Source organism: Schistocerca gregaria, chromosome 2, assembly GCF_023897955.1.
Source record: "Schistocerca gregaria isolate iqSchGreg1 chromosome 2, iqSchGreg1.2, whole genome shotgun sequence".
NCBI lineage: Eukaryota > Metazoa > Arthropoda > Insecta > Orthoptera > Acrididae > Schistocerca > Schistocerca gregaria.
Window position 1 is genome coordinate 930,793,001 of NC_064921.1, and position 20,991 is coordinate 930,813,991.

General features: G+C 36.8%; 1 protein-coding gene across 1 annotated transcript in view; it reads right to left on the bottom strand.

Moving 5' to 3' along the window:
- Positions 1–20,991, bottom strand: part of LOC126335373 (phospholipid transfer protein C2CD2L) — a 568,714-nt gene that overhangs the window by 9,268 nt on the left and 538,455 nt on the right. The window contains exons 15-16 of the mRNA XM_049998583.1: positions 19,691–19,798; positions 14,442–14,594 (exon numbers count right to left, since the gene is read on the bottom strand). Coding sequence (XP_049854540.1) covers positions 14,442–14,594; positions 19,691–19,798 — 261 coding nt within the window. The remainder of the gene's footprint in view (positions 1–14,441; positions 14,595–19,690; positions 19,799–20,991) is intronic.

Sequence of the window (20,991 nt, forward strand, 5' to 3'; positions counted from 1 at the left end):
ACTGAGGAGCTACTTGACAGAAGTAGTGGCTCCTGACTCGTAAACTGACATACGGGTGGGAGAGCAGTGTGCTGACCACATGCCCCTCCATATCCGCATGCAGTGATGCCTATTGGCAGCAGGTTGGTACCATTGGGCTTTCATGGCCTGCCTGGGCAGAGTTTAGTTTAATTAATGATTTACAATCCCATATATACAATTATTTGGTTTAAATTCAGAGAAATAGTGTTCTTGGGAATTCAGATTTTCACACTATAAAAATTAGTAAGTGACAGAAAAGTTCCCTGATGGTACACAAAACAGGTTAGGGTGATGTTATAGAACAAACAAGTAAAGCATGCCAGATTTAAAAGAGTGCAAAATCTCTATCATTTGTAAAATTTAGACTGGACTTCATTGTGAGATAGTTTCCACTCTATCTCAAAATATGACAGAAAATCTAAAGAGGTTCTGGTTGTTTGTAAAGTACACCAGCAGCAAGAAGTAGTGAATATCTACATCTTGCGATAGCAAAAGTAATGCTACTGATGACAGGGCCACTAATTCAGAGTTACTCAGTACGGTTTTCCAAAATTCCTTCACAAACTAACATGAATAATTTAGGAGTACATACACTCAGTATAATGAAGCAACTTAAGTCACTCAATAAAGGCAATGCTTCTGGTCCAAACAGTATGCTGATAAAATGGTTCCATATTTAGTAATCGTATAAAAGCACTCACTCTATGAAAGATCTGTGCCCAAGGACTGGAAACTTACAAAGATCACTCTAATACATGGGAAAGAAAACAGATGTAATCCAGTGAATTATAGATCCATATCACTGAAATCAGTGCAGAGGGCTTTGGAACATATACTGTGTAAGAACATTATGAAATATTTCAAAAAATGATCAGTTGACATGTAGTCATCACAGATTCAGAAAATATTATTTTTGTGAAATACAACTGGCTCTTTATTCACACAAAATGAAGTGGGTACCTCAAATCAATTCCACATTGAAACTTACTGACAGATTAAAACTGTGTGCGGGACTGAGAATCAAACTTGGGACATTTGCCTTTTGCAGGCAAGTGCTCTATCAACTGGGCTACCCATGCATGACTTGTAATAAAACAGCCCCTCGGGCACCCTTTGCCACCTCCTGGGAGACTACATTTATTTCATCCACAATTAATTGTTTAATGTACAATTATACAATGTACCTATACCAGTAAGTAGTCTGTTTGAAGCAACTTACTTAAAATCTGAATTTGCTACTGTATTCTGCACTCAGTAATGAGCTTTTGAACGTGCTAGGAATATTTTGTTTTCAATAATTACTAATTAATTAATCTAAATGTGCTATGCCAATGAGCACAAACTGTATTTTGAAGCTTACAAATTTATTTTTGGCAAATTGGCTAGTTATTTTTTGATAAAGGTATTTTTTGGAATTCATACAGATGGTAGGAGCACTTTTCATTCTTTCTTTTGACTCTAATTAACTAAAATGCAATATGTATTGTGATTTTCTGGAAACTTGTAAATTACTTGGAATTCTCTACAAAATTATGTCTGCATCAACACAAAATTGTAAAGCATTATTTTCATTATTTTTCCACGTATGTAAATTAATTTTGTTACACACTTTTAATTGTTGTATCTTAAAATTTGTAAAGTCTGATTATCAATGGCTTTTGTAAATCATATAAATACCAGTGGTTTGCGCACAGAAGGAGGGCAGTTTGTTACCATAGCACAACATGTAGAACTTTGTTAACATATTTTTCCACTACCAAACATCTTTCATGTCAATAAAGCAATTTTGTGGAAAATCTGTACCTGAAATATATTTTGTTCATTACATGATGAGTTTTGTACAGCAGCGAAGAAGTAGAGCTCAGGATTATTTGCAGTGAAGCAACACTGCAAGAATGAAAGTCAACAAGTTACGCAAATTTCATGAATATTTTTGGTAACAACATTTCATTTCTAATTAATGAAAAGTTCTATATTTTTCAGATCAATCAATTTCTTGACATAACTGCATCTCAGCTGGTGGAGGCTCTTTTTTTACCAAATTCTTGTGGTTCACTTAGTTATTGTGGCCACCAAAATTTTGGCATACACTTTCAACTTTCGTGAAGTCTACAATTACTTTAATTATCAGCAGTCCATATTATACACATACCATGCCATGCTGATTTCTTTGTGATCAGGCAGCTCCATTTTAGACGCATGACCCATCCTCACTGCTATCTTCTAAACTTCATGGAAGTTCTCCTGCAAAACCTATGAGACTAGCATTTCTGGAAGAAAACATACTGCAGAGAAATGGCTTAGTCAAAGCCTGTTGAGCACTTACCCATGAAAGGCAAAGTTCCTGAGTAAGAGTCTCAATCTGACACACAGTTTTAGTCTGCCAGGAAGTTTCATATCAGCACACACTCTGCTTCTGACTGAAAAATTCATTCTGGAAACATCCCTAAGCTATGACTAAGCCATTTCTCCCTAAAAGCCCTTCTTCTAGGAATGTTAGTCCTGTATGTTTTGCAGGAGAACTTAAGTAAAATTTAGAATGTAAGAGATGAGGTACTGGTGGAAGTAAGCCATTGAGGACAGGCCATGAGTCATAGCATGGGTAGCTCAATTGATAGAGCACTTACCCGCAAAAAGCGAAGGTCCCAAGTTCAAGTATCAGTTCGGCACACAGTTTCAATATGCCAGGAAGTTTCATATCAGTGTACAATCTGCTATAGAGTGAAAAATTAATTCTGATTCCAGATTTCCAGAAGGCTTTTGACACTGTTCCTTACAAGTGTCTTCTAATGGAATTATATGCGTGTGGGGTATTGCAGTTGTGTGACTAGATTCGTGATTTCCTGTCAGAAAGGTCATAGTTTGCAGTGACTACCAGAAAGTCCTAGAGTGAAATGGAAGTAATATTTGGCATTCCATATGGAAATGTTATAGTCCTCTGCTGTCCCTAATATAAATAAAAACTATTTAAGAGACACTTTGAGCATCCCTTTTTATTGTCTCTACAGATGATGCTACCGTTTACTGCCTAGTAAAGTCGTCAAAGTTTCAAAACCAAATTCAAAATGATTTAGAAAAGATATTTGTATGGTGCAAAAAGTGGCAATTGAGTAAATAATAAAAAGTGTGAGGCTATCCATGTGAATACTAAAAGAAATCCGTGAAATTTCTGTAACACGATAAATGACACGAATTTAAAGACTGTCAATTCAACTAAATATCTAGGGATACAATTATGTACTAAACGAAACTATCATACGGAAAAAGGGAGTTAAGGCAGACCAAAGATTGCTCTTTATTGGCAGAGCACTTAGAAAATCTACTATAGAGACTACCATTAGTCCTCTTCTGGATTGTAGCTTTGTGATGTGGGAGCCTTACCAGATGGGATTGATGGAGGACATCAAAAAAGTTCAAAGAAAGACACCTTATTTTGTATATACCACAAAATAGGGGAGAGAATGTCATGGATGTGAGAAGCTAGTTGGGGTGGCAACCACTACAACAAAGGTGTTTTTCAAGAAATTTCCATCACCAACTTTTCCTCTGAATGTGAAAATATTTTGTTGGCACCCACCTATATAGGAAGGAAAGTCTATAACAAAATCAGAACTCCCACTGAAAGACTTAGGTGTTCTGTTTCCCATGTGGTATTCAAGAATGTGATGGTGAATAAATTGTCTGAAAGTGGTACTGTCAACTCTCTACCAAACACTTTACTGTGAACTGTAATGTAGATGTAGAAGCTAATTCCATAGTACATTATGCAGACAACACAACATTGCTTGACACACACCACAGAACTGCATAAGGCAAATCAGGGAAAATTCTGGGAATAATTAAAAACTATCCTAAATTAAACTGGAGGGAACAAATTGGAAAAGTCTGGAAGACAATAGTTCACTTGTGTGTGTGCTACTTATTGTGGAAACTAACAGATGTGGTGATTAATGAGAGTCTAAAGATGTCATAATTTGGTCTTTATGAATCTCTTATGGCACAGTGATATGAGGACATTGGTGGTATACCAGCAAACTTCAGAAAATTTATGTATATATAAAAGTAATCAGAAAATAAGCAGAGTGAATCATAAGCATGCTTCCATCTGCTCTCTATCAAGTTGAAGAGACTGACTGTCATTAACATATATATCTATCCAGAATGCTTTAGCACATTTTTATAGTTATAATTGGTTTTAAAACACCCACTTTAAGGGGTAACATCATTTTTGAAATAACTAGCATTCATTTTGGTTTCAAGAAATGCTGATACAGAATTAGCAGTTAACTGTATCAATTCTTCTGTAAAAATACCCTTATTATCAACTGTGCTGTGGTTAACCATAAATAGTGAATCAAAGTCGACAAATGCACTCCCGACAGCATGACATTTACTTTGAAACGAAGCAGTCCTGGTAAAGATCTGTGACTGCACCAAATTGGAGTGTATAGTTAAATCAGTCCTAGTCAAGTAGCATTGTAGCAGGTTATGGAATTAGCAGATATGATTTTTATGTATGGACAAGCAAATTGAAACAGTGAAAATTTGGGCACACACAAGCAATGACTGGTTACTGGGATCGTATCTGCTTACTCCACACTTTTTTAAAAAAAAAAAAAAAATCAGCACTTAAGAAAATATGAACACATGGAAAACCAAATCAGCTGTGTGATTGGACTGAAAGAGTAGCTAGAAAACATAATGTAGCATTCCATTCTTAACAGATACAAATCTTCAGACATACAAGTATTCCAGTATACCCCAAGTGCCTGTTATAGGGACTATTATTTTTCACAATACAATAAATGAAATTGTGGATAACATCATTAAGTTACACGAGCTTTTTCGCAGGTGGTGCTGTTGCATACAGAGAAGTGGCAATACTAGAAAATTATACTGAAAACACGTAGATCTGCAGAGGATCAACACATGGTGCATGGATTGGCACATGGTGCATGGATTGGCAGCTGGCTCTGAACATGAACAAATGTAATATTTTGTGCATAGCTAAGCAGAAAGGCCCATCATTGTATGATAACCTGCCTGCATAACAAGAAGTGGAAGTAATCACATCCATTAAATATCTGGGAGTTATGTGTACAGAGTGATTTAAAGTAGAATGACTACAGAATTAGTTGCAGGTAAGGCACAAACCAAGCTGAGATTAATTGGAAGAATCCAAGGGAAACATAGTCCATCCACAAAGGAGGTAGTTAACATAAACCTTACTTGGACTGGTACTTGAATATTGGGATCCATGTTAGATAAAGAAAAGAGAGATGATCTGAAGAATCACATCCCATTTCACTACAAGTTCATTTAGAAGTAAAAAAGCATCACTGAGACACTCAGCCAACTCCAATGACAAACACTGCAAGAAGGGCTTTGTGCACCACAGTGTGTTCAGATTCTGTGAGGGTACATTCCTAAGAAGTGTCAACCATTATATTGCTTTCTTCTATGTATAGCTTACGAAAAGATCATGAACATAAAATTAGAGAAATATGAGTCCACAAAGAGGCTCACCAACAATCACTTTTCACTTTTCCTCCAGATCATTTGCTACTATAGTGGGAAAAGGAGGGGGGTGGGGGGAGGGGGGGGGGGTAGCAAGGGTGACAGTGATAGAAAAATTACATTCTGCAATTTTAAGATAGCTTGCAGAGTATAGTTTGTACAACTACATCTTAGTATGTTGTGTTTTTGAGAAAGCAACCCCCCACATTGTGGAACATGTGCCATTTGATCTTTGTGCACATATTGTTTGAACATGACAAAACCTCAACTCACTTTGCACATCTTACAAATGAACACCTGCATCATATGTTTTTGAAGTGTAGTAAGGGAGATAAGGTCCTATTTTATGGCCATTTCATTCACCTTACCTGACATCACTTGTTTTCTTTTCATGGGGTTATCAGAAATGTCTTTTATTGAAACATTAGGAAAGACTAAAGAGGATCTTTGAAAAGTTCGTGCTACCTATAGCACTGTTTGTATATAAGGGTTGTTCCCATGGGTACAACAGAACTTTTTCTTACATCTCCTTTCATGGAATATAGGGAACGCCACTTTGAAAAACTGTTGTTTTTACATTATCTGGTTAAAAGTATCTGTACACACATATACAATGCAGAATTGACCTGTAGGTGTCATGAGGGGTCGAGTTTCTGTTTTTGGATATCACTAGATGTTAAGAGATGGAGTTTCTTTTTTTGTGTAGTGTATCTGGCTTCACCAGAAATATCCAATCTCCACAATTTATTGGGATTTATTTACAGATTGTATCTAATGAACACATATGTAGGTACTTACTTTCTTCTCAACATTGGAATTTTTGCTGCTCTTAATAGTATTTTCTTGCTCATTCTCTATTTCCCGATGAAAGGTACAAAACAACATTTCTTTCCATGTATGAAAATATGAAAAAAATTACACTTTTACCTATCGAAATGTATTCTGTATTTATACCTTTCATCATTTGTGTTATACATATAGGGAGACATATTAACTTGCAATATTTCACACTACATTACACTACACTACACTACATTGGGTTACGAAATACCACATAACCTTTTATATTGTTATCTAATTGCATTACCAGTACACTCGAGGTTATGTGAACAGGGAGAAAATTGGTTGGGTGTTGGACAGCAGACAAAATAAATTAATTGTAACACAACATGCTTAACACTTTAATAGCTTAAAAAAGACAAACATTATTTACTGGAAAACTACTATTTGAAGAAAAAAAAATCATAATTTTAAAACTTCAGCAAGCCACAACATATGGTATCTCTCTTACCTATTCACTCAAGACAGGCAGTAGGGACCAGTAAAAGAAAAGAATGATTAATATTACAATCATTGCAAAATATTAATCATAAATGACAATTCATAAATATATAAGCTTTGATTTTATAATAATGAATGTAAATAAGCTCATTCAGAAGTACAGCAAAGAAATTAAAGAGTTTCACTTGCTAATTTATTGTTGATAACATGTCTGACTTAAACAACAAAATTATCCTTCTGTTTAAAATGTGGCATTATAAACTAATTTACAGTTACAAACTACCGAACCAATTTAAGTTACAAATTGTCATAAAAGAGAATTGAAATACTAAAAATAAATTAATTAGAGGACAAGTATGCTAAGAAGAGTCTTTGACATGTAGAAGCAGAAGGCATTGTAGACATGATATCCAGATTAGCAGAAACTAAAAAGTATAAAAATACTTTGCCTGATAATGTAAGTTAAATTGTCACATTTACAACAACTTTCAATGGTCTTTTCAGTACTACTAAACACACTACAACTGGTTGCTGAGCTCAGGTGACTATTTTATTTCACACCTCAAAATGACAGCAAAGTAGGTAGGTTAAATACACTCCTGGAAATTGAAATAAGAACACCGTGAATTCATTGTCCCAGGAAGGGGAAACTTTATTGACACATTCCTGGGGTCAGATACATCAGATGATCACACTGACAGAACCACAGGCACATAGACACAGGCAACAGAGCATGCACAATGTCGGCACTAGTACAGTGTATATCCACCTTTCGCAGCAATGCAGGCTGCTATTCTGCCATGGAGACGATCGTAGAGATGCTGGATGTAGTCCTGTGGAACGGCTTGCCATGCCATTTCCACCTGGCGCCTCAGTTGGACCAGCGTTCGTGCTGGACGTGCAGACCGCGTGAGGCGACGCTTCATCCAGTCCCAAACATGCTCAATGGGGGACAGATCCGGAGATCTTGCTGGCCAGGGTAGTTGACTTACACCTTCTAGAGCACGTTGGGTGGCACGGGATACATGCGGACGCGCATTGTCCTGTTGGAACAGCAAGTTCCCTTGCCGGTCTAGGAATGGTATAATGATGGGTTCGATGAAGGTTTGGATGCACCGTGCACTATTCAGTGTCCTCCCGACGATCACCAGAGGTGTACGGCCAGTGTAGGAGATCGCTCCCCACACCATGATGCCGGGTGTTGGCCCTGTGTGCCTCGGTCGTATGCACTCCTGATTGTGGCGCTCACCTGCACGGCACCAAACACGCATACGACCATCATTGGCACCAAGGCAGAAGCAACTCTCATTGCTGAAGACGACACATCTCCATTCGTCCCTCCATTCACGCCTGTCGCGACACCACTGGAGGCGGGCTACACAATGTTGTGGCGTGAGCGGAAGACGGCCTAACGGTGTGCGGGATAGTAGCCCAGCTTCATGGAGACGGTTGCGAATGGTCCTCGCCGATACCCCAGGAGCAACAGTGTCTCTAATTTGCTGGGATGTGGCGGTGCGGTCCCCTACGGCACTGCTTAGGATCCTACGGTCTTGGCGTGCATCCGTGCGTCGCTGCAGTCCGGTCCCAGGTCGACGGGCACGTGCACCTTCCGCCGACCACTGGCAACAACATCGATGTACTGTGGAGACCTGACGCCCCACGTGTTGAGCAATTCGGCGGTACATCCACCCGGTCTCCTGCATGCCCACTATACGCCCTCGCTCAAAGTCCGTCAACTGCACATACGGTTCACGTCCACGCTGTCGCGGCATGCTACCAGTGTTAAAGACTGCGATGGAGCTCCGTATGCCACGGCAAACTGGCTGACACTGTCGGTGGCGGTGCACAAATGCTGCGCAGCTAGTGCCATTTGACGGCCAACACCGCGGTTCCTGGTGTGTCCGCTGTGCCGTGCGTGTGATCACTGCTTGTACAGCCCTCTCACAGTGTCCGGAGCAAGTATGGTGGGTCTGACACACCAGTGTCAATGTGTTCTTTTTTCCATTTCCAGGAGTGTATGTTGAAGAAATGTTTGCATGTCTTGTTATTCACATATGTTAACATTCTATTAGTGGAAAGTGAAATCCTAAATAAAATTACAGCAACACAAACTACATAACCTAATCAAAGGAGACAGCTTGTACTTTGACTGACAATGTGCCAGGAAGGACAAGGACAAACTACTAAACATTGTAGTTGGTGGTAATCAAGGTTTCTTGATGCCTAATAGACATACCAGTGGTGAAAATTAGAAATCATTCTGTAACAAAGACATAAAAAGTAAGGTCTGATGACATATGAACTAACTCATAGTGCCGACATTATATTTCAGATGCCGACTAAAAAAATAAAAGATAAAAATCTTTTACCAGTTATTTCTATCAGGATATCTTAAGGCTTTTAGATGCAACCCACTATGCCATGAACAAATGTGTTGTTTCGCCCATAAAGCAGGTGTACTTCTGGGAGTTGTGCCTATTTCATTTTGCTTCTTTTAAACATTTTCCTATTGTTAACAATTTTGTAGAAATTTCTTTGAAGCACTGCAGAATTAAGTTTTTCACTACGTAGTAATTACAGTTGATCCTATAAAACATTCTTCCAACAACAAAGATTTTTCTCGCATTTGATCAACTTCAGAATACAGGGTGGTTATAATTAAACTTTTGCTACTTGAGAGTGCCCCCATGAAATACAAGTGATCGTAGGACATTCACTACATAGTGATTACAGTTGATTCTACAAAACATTCTTTCAACAACAAAGATTGTTTTCACATTTGATCAACTTCAAAATACAGTGTGTTTATAATTAAAGTTTTGCTACTTGAGAGTGCCCCATGAAATACAAGTGATTGTAGGACAATGAAACTTAGTGGAAATATTTGTAAGGACATGCAAAAAAGAAATAATGAATAAACCATTGAAAAAAAAGAAATTTCAACTTCTACATGAGATGGTAACATTTGTTAATTGCACGCCATGTTTACATTCCAGGTTACAAATGTTGCTCAATGTGCCAATAACCTACATACACGACAGCCTGGATACCATTTCATTTCACAACTGTTCACAGTACTTTTTCAAAAGAAGGACCACGGAATTTTCAGCTGAAATGACACAGCCTATGCATTGCTTGAAGACCACACATTGCTTCCGGCATTCTCAGCTATATCAACAGTAACTTCTTCAGCAGTTTGTGGCAAAATTGGCCATCCTCTCCCACGAGCCATTCCTAAATCACAAGTTAATTTTAACATCCGAATCACGTTTTTCAACCTCAGTATGGAAAGAGGTATCTTTTTCTATCTTCCTTTAATTTGTCTATACTCACGGAGAGCTGCAGCACCACTGCTGTTGTTTTGATAAAACAACTTTATGAGTGAAGTCCTGCTTACATTGTTGAGATCCAGGTTGACTGTCTACAACTGTAACACACAATGATGCTTGAATTCCAGCCCTACTTCATCACACTAGTATCAGTGCCTGCAGTGCAGGTACCCATATGGCAAATTGTTTTGCTCAAAGTTGTGAAAGTTTACTTATAACCACCCTATATTTCTGAGTATCTCTAAGAGGTAAAATTTCCTAACTGCAGACAATGCCATATTGCTAGTGAAAAATGAAGATGACCTATGAAAGGAAATACATTTATTTGACGATTAGGCTGCAGCATCACATATGAGTATCATGAAGACACAGAGAAGAAATTAGCAAAGTTTGGGAACATCAAAATTTGGAAATTAGTCAAGAACTGGATGTATTTAATCTCCTCAATAAAATACAAGAAGATAGGACAAAGTGAACAAACATCTCAAAAGAATGAGAGGAGAAAGACTACTTTTCCAGATAAGAAGATTTAAGCCAGTTGGGAGAAGAAGTCAAGGAAGACTGGGTACAAAAAAAAAGGCCTAATGCTTGAAGTGAAGTGATGGCTTGCTAACTGCATTATTTATCTATCACACCTGGCTAGAATTTATAACCAAAAGTTTAATTTTTGATAAGATTTTTTGGATAGTGGTTGGCCTGTCGTTATGTGCATATTAAGATAGTGGTCATTCAGCACTCAAATGAACTGTGTGTCAAGTTTCAGTGGCTTAAAGTGCTAAGCAACATCAGCTACTCTTGGTAGACTGCCCTATGGTTCAACGTGCAGCTGAACATAACACACTTGATTTCAATAGCTGCTTCACTAACGGCACCATCTGGATCCTTCCCTCCACCACCACTTTTTCTGAACTAGGCAGATGGGAGTTATCCTTACAACACATTCTCCACTTCCATAATTATCCTGGCCTCAGCCTGTGGTAACATACTGACCCCACACCCTCCACCCAACAGTTTAAACCCCCTTTGTCCTATCATCTCCTCCCCATCCTCATTTCCCACCCAATTTATTTGCAGCCCTCTGCCATCACATCTGCCCATCTTTCTCCACTCCTCTCCTTTTTGCTCCCCCCTCCCTACCCACAACCAACCTCCTGATGCTGCACCTGTTGGCAGTCTAAACCCTGGTACACTCCACCAGACAGCAACATCTCTCTCTCCACACATACACTACTATTCCTTCCTCTTCGCCACCCCTCCAGATGGCTGCTTGCATCCTATGTGATGTTGCATTCTGGCTTGAGGTGCTGGAGTTGGCACTTGTGTGTGTGTGTATGAGAGAGAGAAAGAGAGAGAGAGAGAGAGAGAGAGAGAGAGAGAGAGAGAGAGAGAGAGAGAGTTGTGCTTGCTTTTGTGTGCGTGTGCGTGTGCGTGTGTGTGTGGGTGGGTGTGTGTGTTGACTGTGGCCATCAAAAGTTTTATTTGAGTGTCTTTCAATTGTGCCTGTCTGCAACCTGATGTGTGTTCTTAATGGTAAGTAGCAATCTGTCTTTTCCAACATTGTTAACAAACTAAATTGAAAGGAAAGGTATAAATTCCTAGTGAGTGACCATGTTGAGACACTACTGCAACATTTCAATAAATGTCGTATTCACCATGTTGGGATCCATTTCCTGACACTGCTGGGGTGCGAAATCCTACTACTATGAGTAACTTGTTCCACACATCTGTTAGGTTTCAGTACAATTTGATCTAAAAGTTCATTGTTCACAAAGTGAGAAAAGGTCTCAAATGGTGAACTGTTATTTTAAAGATGTTTCTGAAAGCCGGATTTGCCGGTGAAAGAAACTGAGCTGTGATGTCCTCCGTATGCCATCCATTCCACATTTTCATTTTCATGGGAGTCTTCTTCAACTTGCAATTCTGTGTGGTTTACCAATTCTTCCTCTTTATCTGTTTGTTTACTGAAGTAGAACAGGTACTTTTTCCATCTGAGAATTTCCTTCCTTTTGTGAACTGCAAGGTCTTCGATCAGCAACAGAATCATTAGAAGACACATCCTTTTCACGATCAGCTTTTCAGATCTTACAAACATATACTTCAGTCAACTTTTCAACAGCCGTCTTGTAGGTATTTTAACATGTGAAACAAGCTGAAAGTTGGAGTTTGTACTCAACGTAGTGTTGGCAAGAGAGCATCTGCATTATTCGGGATGCGATATGTTGAATCAGAATAAAATTTTGAAAACTATTAGATAATACATGCCACACAATATCAGTCACATATTTCCAACATGGCTATGTAAATACACTGTCACGTTACAATGCCACATCAACTGCACATATTTCCTGTTATAAGGTTGAAAGAAGTGTGAAATGCACATACACTTCGTTCTTTCAACATTGCAACAAGTTTCAGATGTATAAACAAACGCCCCAAAGAGGACATATTTCCAAAACTATTTTGCCCACCAGATGATGATGGATGTCACCCACGCGTATTTGAAGTGGCCTGACAGTCAAATATTAGTCACATGATAATCAAAGGTTTACTGAATGTTTCTGTCTTGGTTCTGTTTCCTAATATATCCTTCACATTCTTCCTTTCCATTTCCCTGAGTTCTTCAGTTTCTTGTATTGATTCTAAAATCAGTGCTTGTGATGCACATGTGGATTCTGGTAATATTTGTGTCTTGTAATTGTTAGTTTTTAACTATGGAAATTTGTTGATGGGGCAATATGTAAAGTAAGGGACAGTCAACCACTCACTCAATGAGTGGAACACAATAACACATAATAGAAAATAGTATTCATGCTAGTTTTCAAGCACCAAGTTTTTTTTCCAGCAATAGCGCGCACAACACACACACACACACACACACAAATAAACAAAAGCAAACTCCCTGACCGTGGTGGAAGTCATCAGCCGTACAGTTAGTTTTAATTTCAATTTACTGGTTCAACAGATTAATCCCACATCTTCAGATTAATCTGTTGAAACAAGAAAGAGAAATAAAAATAGTTACGCAACTGATGATTCTAAAATATATACTACAGTTGCTGAGAAAATAATAGCTATGAATAAAGACATTTCATCAACTGTGTTCAATTAACGGTAGCTGCCACAAAAGTAGGGCCCATTTAAGTCCACACATGTCTGTTTTTGTTTCTCCATTGCTCAGAACATCCCTGCATCTTATTTTACACAAGATTGCACAGGAGCTTAACTGTTTTTGCTTTTCAGTTAAATATAAAAATATGTTTGTAATAAACAGCTTGCCCACAACTATTGAGTTTATTTATTTTTATGGTACTTGACACAGTGTAAGGACACAATTAAAGATAAAAAAAATCATCCACCTATAAACAACAACAAATAATAAAACTATGGTTGGATATTCTTTGATTTCTCCATTCTTGACAAGCAGAAGTTGATTCTTTTCACCCATCTTAAATGATTTTGAAACCTAAAGTTTAACATTTTTTGTATTAATTTTTTAGTGTAAATTGTTGACAGTGGTATTTATGAACTGTGACAGAGAGGTGGAAAGGTTATATGTGCCTAAATGTTTGTATGAAGCACCTTAATAATTATGTCATAAGCACTGAATGCATAGCTAATATTGATTCATAAGCTCCCTTTAGCAATCATTCCTAAATGTTATGGAACAAAATGAAACTGCGGAAAATGGCAAACAAAGAAAGGTAAAACAATTAAACAAATAATAGGTGGGATTTTGCTTTCTTGTTACATACACATCCCCTTCCCTTCTTCCTTCTGTGTCCTTTGAGAGAGCAAATTTTTGCTTGTTAAAAGAATAAAAAGTACAAACAATGCAACATAGGGAGTACAAAAATCATACCAATTAGTGACAAAACATGAAGCAATAGTAGTGATAAAATGTAGTAAGCACAATAAATGGTTTTTCTAAAGAACGACATTCTTGGAATGAGAAAATTACATTTACATGGTAGAATATTTACCATCACCTCCTCCTCCTCAAATCCTCACAATGATATATTTGAATATATCCTCTTAAGAGTAAAGACACTGTGTGTTACTGGACTCTGTTCATCAAAATTTTGACAAGAGGGAGTGGGAGCAGTGTTGTCAGTACAGTCATCACTTAGATACTGGTAGTTAATCCCAGTTAATGAGATAGTTACATATTTAATACTTTTCTGTCCTATTACATATGTGACGTTTCAATAAATATTTTTGCCAATTCTATTTCCTTAGCACAAATATGGAAAAAGTTCTAGTATTGTGCTGAGATTTCTAAAATTATATACTTACAGTTCAATATTCTGAATTGTCGAACTTGTGCAGTTGGTATCCACCTTCACGTGACAGTGCTTATGACACTTCAGCTGGCAGTCTCTGCATTCATAACCTTGCTTCCCTAGTCTTCGTGCAATAGTCTTCTTGCATACTTCACAGACAGTGCCACTAAAAATACATAATAGAAAATGGCATTCATTTGAAAGACAACATAGGAGCAAATGAGAAACCTCACAAAATTAAAACTATTAAGAATAGCTTACACAGCATGCAAAAATATATTTACTGTCTACTACATTAAATGTGTAAATTTCCTTAATGTCCATACATGTAACAGACTAAAACAGAATCAACACACTGATTAGCTGTTCAAGTTCAGAGAGCTTGTTGTTAAAAGTAACTCACTGCTTTCATCTATAGACAAAGAGGCTAGTATAGATTCATTTCTTAATATCTTATGGCTTAATCTTCTGGAGCTTTAATGGTACTGGATGATTATACTTAAAGTGTAGCTACTCATACAGAGGTCCAGTGTGGCATACGGTAATGTATGACAGTGAAACTTGTCAGATAGTCTAACGCACAAATGTTTCCATATAGCGGGTGATCAAAAAGTCTGTATAAATTTGAAAACTTAATAAACCATGGAATAATGTAAATAGAGAGGTAAAAATTGACATACATGCTTGGAATGACATGGGGTTTTATTAGGAAAAAAAAAGTATTGCTAGACACGTGAAAGATCTCTTGCTCACGTAATTTGGTGATGAACATGTGCTCAGCCTCCACTTTCATCATGCTTGGTCTCCCAGGTCCCCAGACCTCAGTCCGTGTGATTATAGACTTTGGGGTTACCTGAAATCGCAAGTGTATCGTGATCGATCGACATCTCTAGGGATGCTAAAAGACAACATCTGATGCCAATGCCTCACAATAACTCCGGACATGCTTTACAGTGCTGTACACGACATTATTCCTCGACTACACCAAATGTTGAGGAATGATGGTTGAAATATTGAGCATTTCCTGTAAAGAACATCATCTTTGCTTTGTCTTACTTTGTTATGCTAATTATTGCTATTCTGATCAGATGAAGTGCCATCTGTTGGACATTTTTTGAACGTTTGTATTTTTTTGGTCTAATAAAACCCCATGTTATTCCAAGCATGTGTGTCAATTCGTACCTCTCTATCTACATTATTTCGTGATTTATTCAGTTTTCAAATTTATACTGACCTTTTGATCACCCGATATAATGGATTAGGAATGGGCCATGAGTGGGAAGGGTCAAACAAGTGAGAAACACACAATGTTGATTTTATTATTAACTGCCACTTACACAACTGAGCAATGGAGGTATTGACAAGATGCTGTACAGCATCATATTTCCACCTGGTGGCCAAAACTGGAACAATTTTTTTCCCCCAGCACACATCGCTTCCACATTAATGCATTAGCATAAATACCAAGTTTTGGTGCCATACAATTATTACACCTCACAGTGTTGAGTCATGAGTAGCTGCACTTTAATTGTAACCACATGGTAATTGTCAGAAGTCAATGTATATATAATAAATGTCAGCGTGGTTTGTTCACGTGTGGCTCTGTATCTCTGCAATCCATTTGTGCACCGCCACAGGAATTACTTGGTATGGTAGCCCTTTACCCCCACACATGAAGATTTCAGTTTGTAACTGTAGAAGAAGAATTTAAAGATATGGGTGATAAAAGAGGGGAAGTTGGTGTAGAAACTGGGAATCAGATGCCGAAGTGGCCAAGACTAGCCACAATGTTCATTCTAGAGCATTTCAGAATGTTGTGGAATGTTCCAGAATGACACAGAATCTTTCAGAAGGTTTGATAAGGTTCCAAAAATGTATAGAATCTCCGTAGCACTTGCTTTAGAATGTTGTAGAAAGTTTCAGAATTTTCTTTATGTTCTCAAACACTTTGGAGTGTTCTTGGTGTTTTACAAAGAAATGAATAAGTGAGGGACTGAGTACTTTCTTCCGAGCCAGGCTACTGTTCAATATTTAAGTGGATTTAAGAGTATTTTCGACATCAAATAATAACAGTGTTACGATTTTTTGAATGTTCATTTTTTGCAATGTTCTTGAATGATCTGGAATGTTCTCAGAAAACAAATGAAAATAAAGACCAAGTGAAGTGGGTCTTTTGCTCTGCTAGTAGTAAAAATAAGCTTAAGTACAACATTCATTTATAGAGATTTTTCAACAAATACCAAATCTGTCATGTAAATACTCAACAGGCAGTAGGAGATAATCAGCTGCTATTTAATGTGCTTGAAGTAGTAATACCTTTTTGCATACTAGTAGCTTTACTGTTAATTATATAGTGTTAAATTTAGCCTGAGTACACATGAGTAGAATATGGCAGTATAGTGAGTGGTAGTTTTTATCAATATGATATACAGACTTGGGAATTTTAACTGCTCCATGTGAACACATTTACCAGTCAGTTGTACTATTCAAAAGTAACATTGGCAATTACTGCACAAACAGCTCTGTCCATGACCATGCAACAAGAGATAGACTCAACTTACATTTACCAAGAAAAAATAAACATAAAACTCAAAACAGCATTTTCTACCAAGGAATAAAACTGTACAATAAATTACCAAAAGAGATTAAAGAAATTTCAAAAATACACTTATTTAGGAAGGCAGCTAAAAAGTACCTGTTATGCAATACATTTTATACATTGAAAGATTACTTAGATAAAGCAGAGTAGGGGTTTGATAAAAAAATGTTATACAAACAAATAATAATAATAATGATGATTATAAAACATCCAATATTCCACATAACACCTTCACTTTATTATTTTTCTTCTTTTTTCCTTTCTAGAGACACTCTCCCCTCAAGCTATGCATAGCACAATACTAACACCTCTTCCTCTTTCTGAGCTCAACATCTCACTCATTATGAAGGGATGCTGACTCAGTTTTTCAGGATAGCAAATGGGAACTTGCAGTACAGAAAATGGCCCAAGGATCACCTGTGTGTGTGTGTGTGTGTGTGTGTGTGTGTGTGTGTGTGTGTGTGTGTGTGTGTAGTGAGTGAAGTGTTATGAAACAATGTGTGTATAGTGTGTGCAGTGACTGATAGTGAAATATGAGTGAATAGTGTGGCATTACATTATTTAATGAGTTATTTGTAAATAAATTATTGTATACCAGGAGTAAAATCTAATGATTGTCTCTAACTAGAAGTCTGTAAATATATGTGTATACGAATTAGCTTATTGTAAATTGATCTAAGCTTGTAAATACTTTGACATGTCCTATATCCTTGTAAAAAGAGATCTACGGATGAATAAAACTACTACTACTACTACTACTACTACTACTTACATGGGAATGGTTTGGTGTGCAATACTGAAAATTGCTTTGTAATTTTCTTAGTCATTTTTAGTTCAGCATAATGTGAAAACCATTCGTATTTTGTAACTGCTGATTCACACTAGAAGTTAGCTGAGAAAAAAAAATCACAAAACAACACTATTTCTTAGCAGAGCCCACACAAATGAATAAACTGGCTCCTCCGCATGTTACTCACATACTGTTGTTTCAACAAATGTAGTGTGGTGAATGGTCATGGAAGTGTTGCAGACTGCCAGCACAACATACACTGAAGAAAAACACTGCTCCAATTCTGTGTTAAAATGGAATAGAACAATCGTTTTCTGGATCTTTCTTTTGATTGTAGGTAAATTTTTGAATCACATCATTCTCACATAAGTTTTAACTTCAAAAACATTCTGCAAATCCAGTGCAGGTATTTGTATATGTTTTGCTGCTACCTGTGAATAACTACAGCAGATTTAGCTAAAGAACTAATACAGGGACCGATGACCTAGCAGGTTGGTCCCTTCCCCCATCTTTAAACCAACCAACCAACCAACCAACCAATACAAAAAAACACACTTCTGAAGATTATCTGTTGTGGAGAATTATAATGACAATTTGTATATGAACTTTTAAATAGTTCAAATAGGTGTGTGTAGAATCAAGAGATCAAGAGTTTCTAAGACTTCAGTGCCACAGACAAGAAAATATGCAAAACAATGATGTATTGGTTGAACAACCTTGGTAAAATACTTACATGTGAGTAATAATCCAAGGAAATTTTGTTTTGACTGTCGTGAATGTGAATTACATAACTGGAAAATTTACATAACTAAAAAAGATTCGAAATGATGTACAAGTCCTTTCAAATAACAGCAACATTATGCACATACATTTTTGTTCAACTTTATAAAAAGAAAAGCTAAAGTCACATGGTGTTAGCATTATTGCCCTCTATGATTGGGATTTATATGTTGTGAATAGTGTGTGACAAAAGATACTGCATATTTTGTAATTCTGAGTTCTCATCTCTTTTCATTGTGCCTCTCTGAAACTCAAAGCGTCATCTTTATGGTGAGTAGCAATCTATCTTTTACATTTATTGTTGATATTCATTCCATTGTTTGATACTGGGTTTAGAAAGAAAAACAAATTTGTACAGAATAAAGTATTGGAAAAGTCTGATTTCATATGCACAAAATAATACCTCCAATTATAGTGAAACCTGCATGTACAATGCAGATCAATCTAATGTTGAAAAACAAATTCACAGAAAAATAATGTTGTTATTTGGCAAAACCCCCCCATCTCCGTTTGGATTCTTGGTCCGAAGTTGATTTAGCAGTAAACAGAGCACCTGTATATTTAATCACTGACACAAAGGGAAATTGGCACTATTTAAATGTGCCATATACAGAAGGATCTTATATTTATATCCATGATATTTGGACTTTTTGTGCATATTTAAATGTGTGTGTGTGTGTGTGTGTGTGTGTGTGTGTCTGTGTGTAAAAAAAAAGGCAGCTGTCTGCATCACACCTATAGACTTCTGTCTAATCACTACAATGAATAAAGAAGGGATGACCACCCTTAATAACTTTGTGCATGTTGTGGATCACAGTTTGAAGAAATTATTTAATTTATTTTGGTCAATTTTTTCACATGCTACAATTTCATAATTTTTTCGTGGAAGAATACTGAAAATGTAATTTGTCCTACATAATTTTTGATGTTCCTTGACAAATGCAAGACTATTAATGCAATTAATTCCTTTCTTCCTAAATTTATAGCAATAAAATCTATTTTACTGATTTTAAGGTGGGAAAAGTTATTGACAAATGAATGGTAACACAGAACAGTACTCAAACACATAATAATAATAAAAACTTTTACTTACCCTTGTAAATGCTTTGCTATGAATGTGTGATCATTGAAAATGTGAAGTTTAGTTCCTTTCTTCCTCCATTTACTTTTCTGAGCCATGGACAGTGGTACAAGGTAATGTCTGAAATCAGAGTATTACAATAAATATTCTTTGTATTTCCAATTTAGGAGCATCTATTCACTTTCTAGAATCCTTAAGTTTTATCTTACAGAATTGTTATTAATCTGTAGATTGATTCTTTAAGTGTGTTAAGAAATACTTTTTCCTCTTACATAAGTTGTGTGCCTCATGTGTCAATAAAGGGTGGAACATGCAATATAGGAAATGCAAATTTTTTTCATCATAGCACTTTGTTTCATACTGGTTCTCTATTCAATAATGCCAGAAGGCAATAGAGTGTAACTGAGTATTGAGTTTTGTTGACTTAAGATAGCAGTCATATCTTTTACATGGAGAGATAATAAGTTAGCAAAAGCTTTGTATAGCTTTTCCTCACTTATTGTCTCTCCATGTAAAGGGTATGACTACAATATTAAATCAACAAAATGCAATACACTGGCACCGTAGAGTAGGAATATCCATGAAGTGAGCGTAGCATAATGAACATTGCCAACATTGAACCAGAATTATCACAACTTAAGTACAATTCTGTTTGTTTACATTTTGCTGTAAGACTCTTGAAACTTTAATATTGCAAGTATTTGCCTGTTTTTACACATTCATTTATTAGTGACAACAATGGTGAATGTTTATCACAAACTGAAATATGTGAAATGAGGAACAATAACTTTTCAAATTAAAGTGACCTGGGAGACAATTCACGCTAGCAAAAATCCTCTTCTGTTCATCTGTAAATTCAATCGATGAATACTCTTGTTATACGGCTAACATTGCACCTTTCTTAGTTAGCAACCATCCCTCAAGTCACCTTAATTTTTCACTCTAAAATAAGGCAGTAACTATGCCTTTCCTCCTTCAAGGGAGCAATGCTCAATACTGCAATCAATGCAAGTGGAAAATGCACAGGCCACTCAATATTGTTATAATAAAAATGAAATTACAAACAGATATCACTGATATCTATCTGTTGTAGAATTACATATATTAAAAACAAAGATTACAAGACTTACCAAGCGGGAAAGCGCCGGCAGACAGGCACATGAACAAAACACACAAACACACACACAGAATTACGAGCTTTCGCAACTGGCAGTTGCTTCGTCAGGAAAGAGGGAAGGAGAGGGAAAAATGAAAGGATGTGGGTTTTAAGGGAGAGGGTAAGGAGTCATTCCAATCCTGGGAGCGGAAAGACT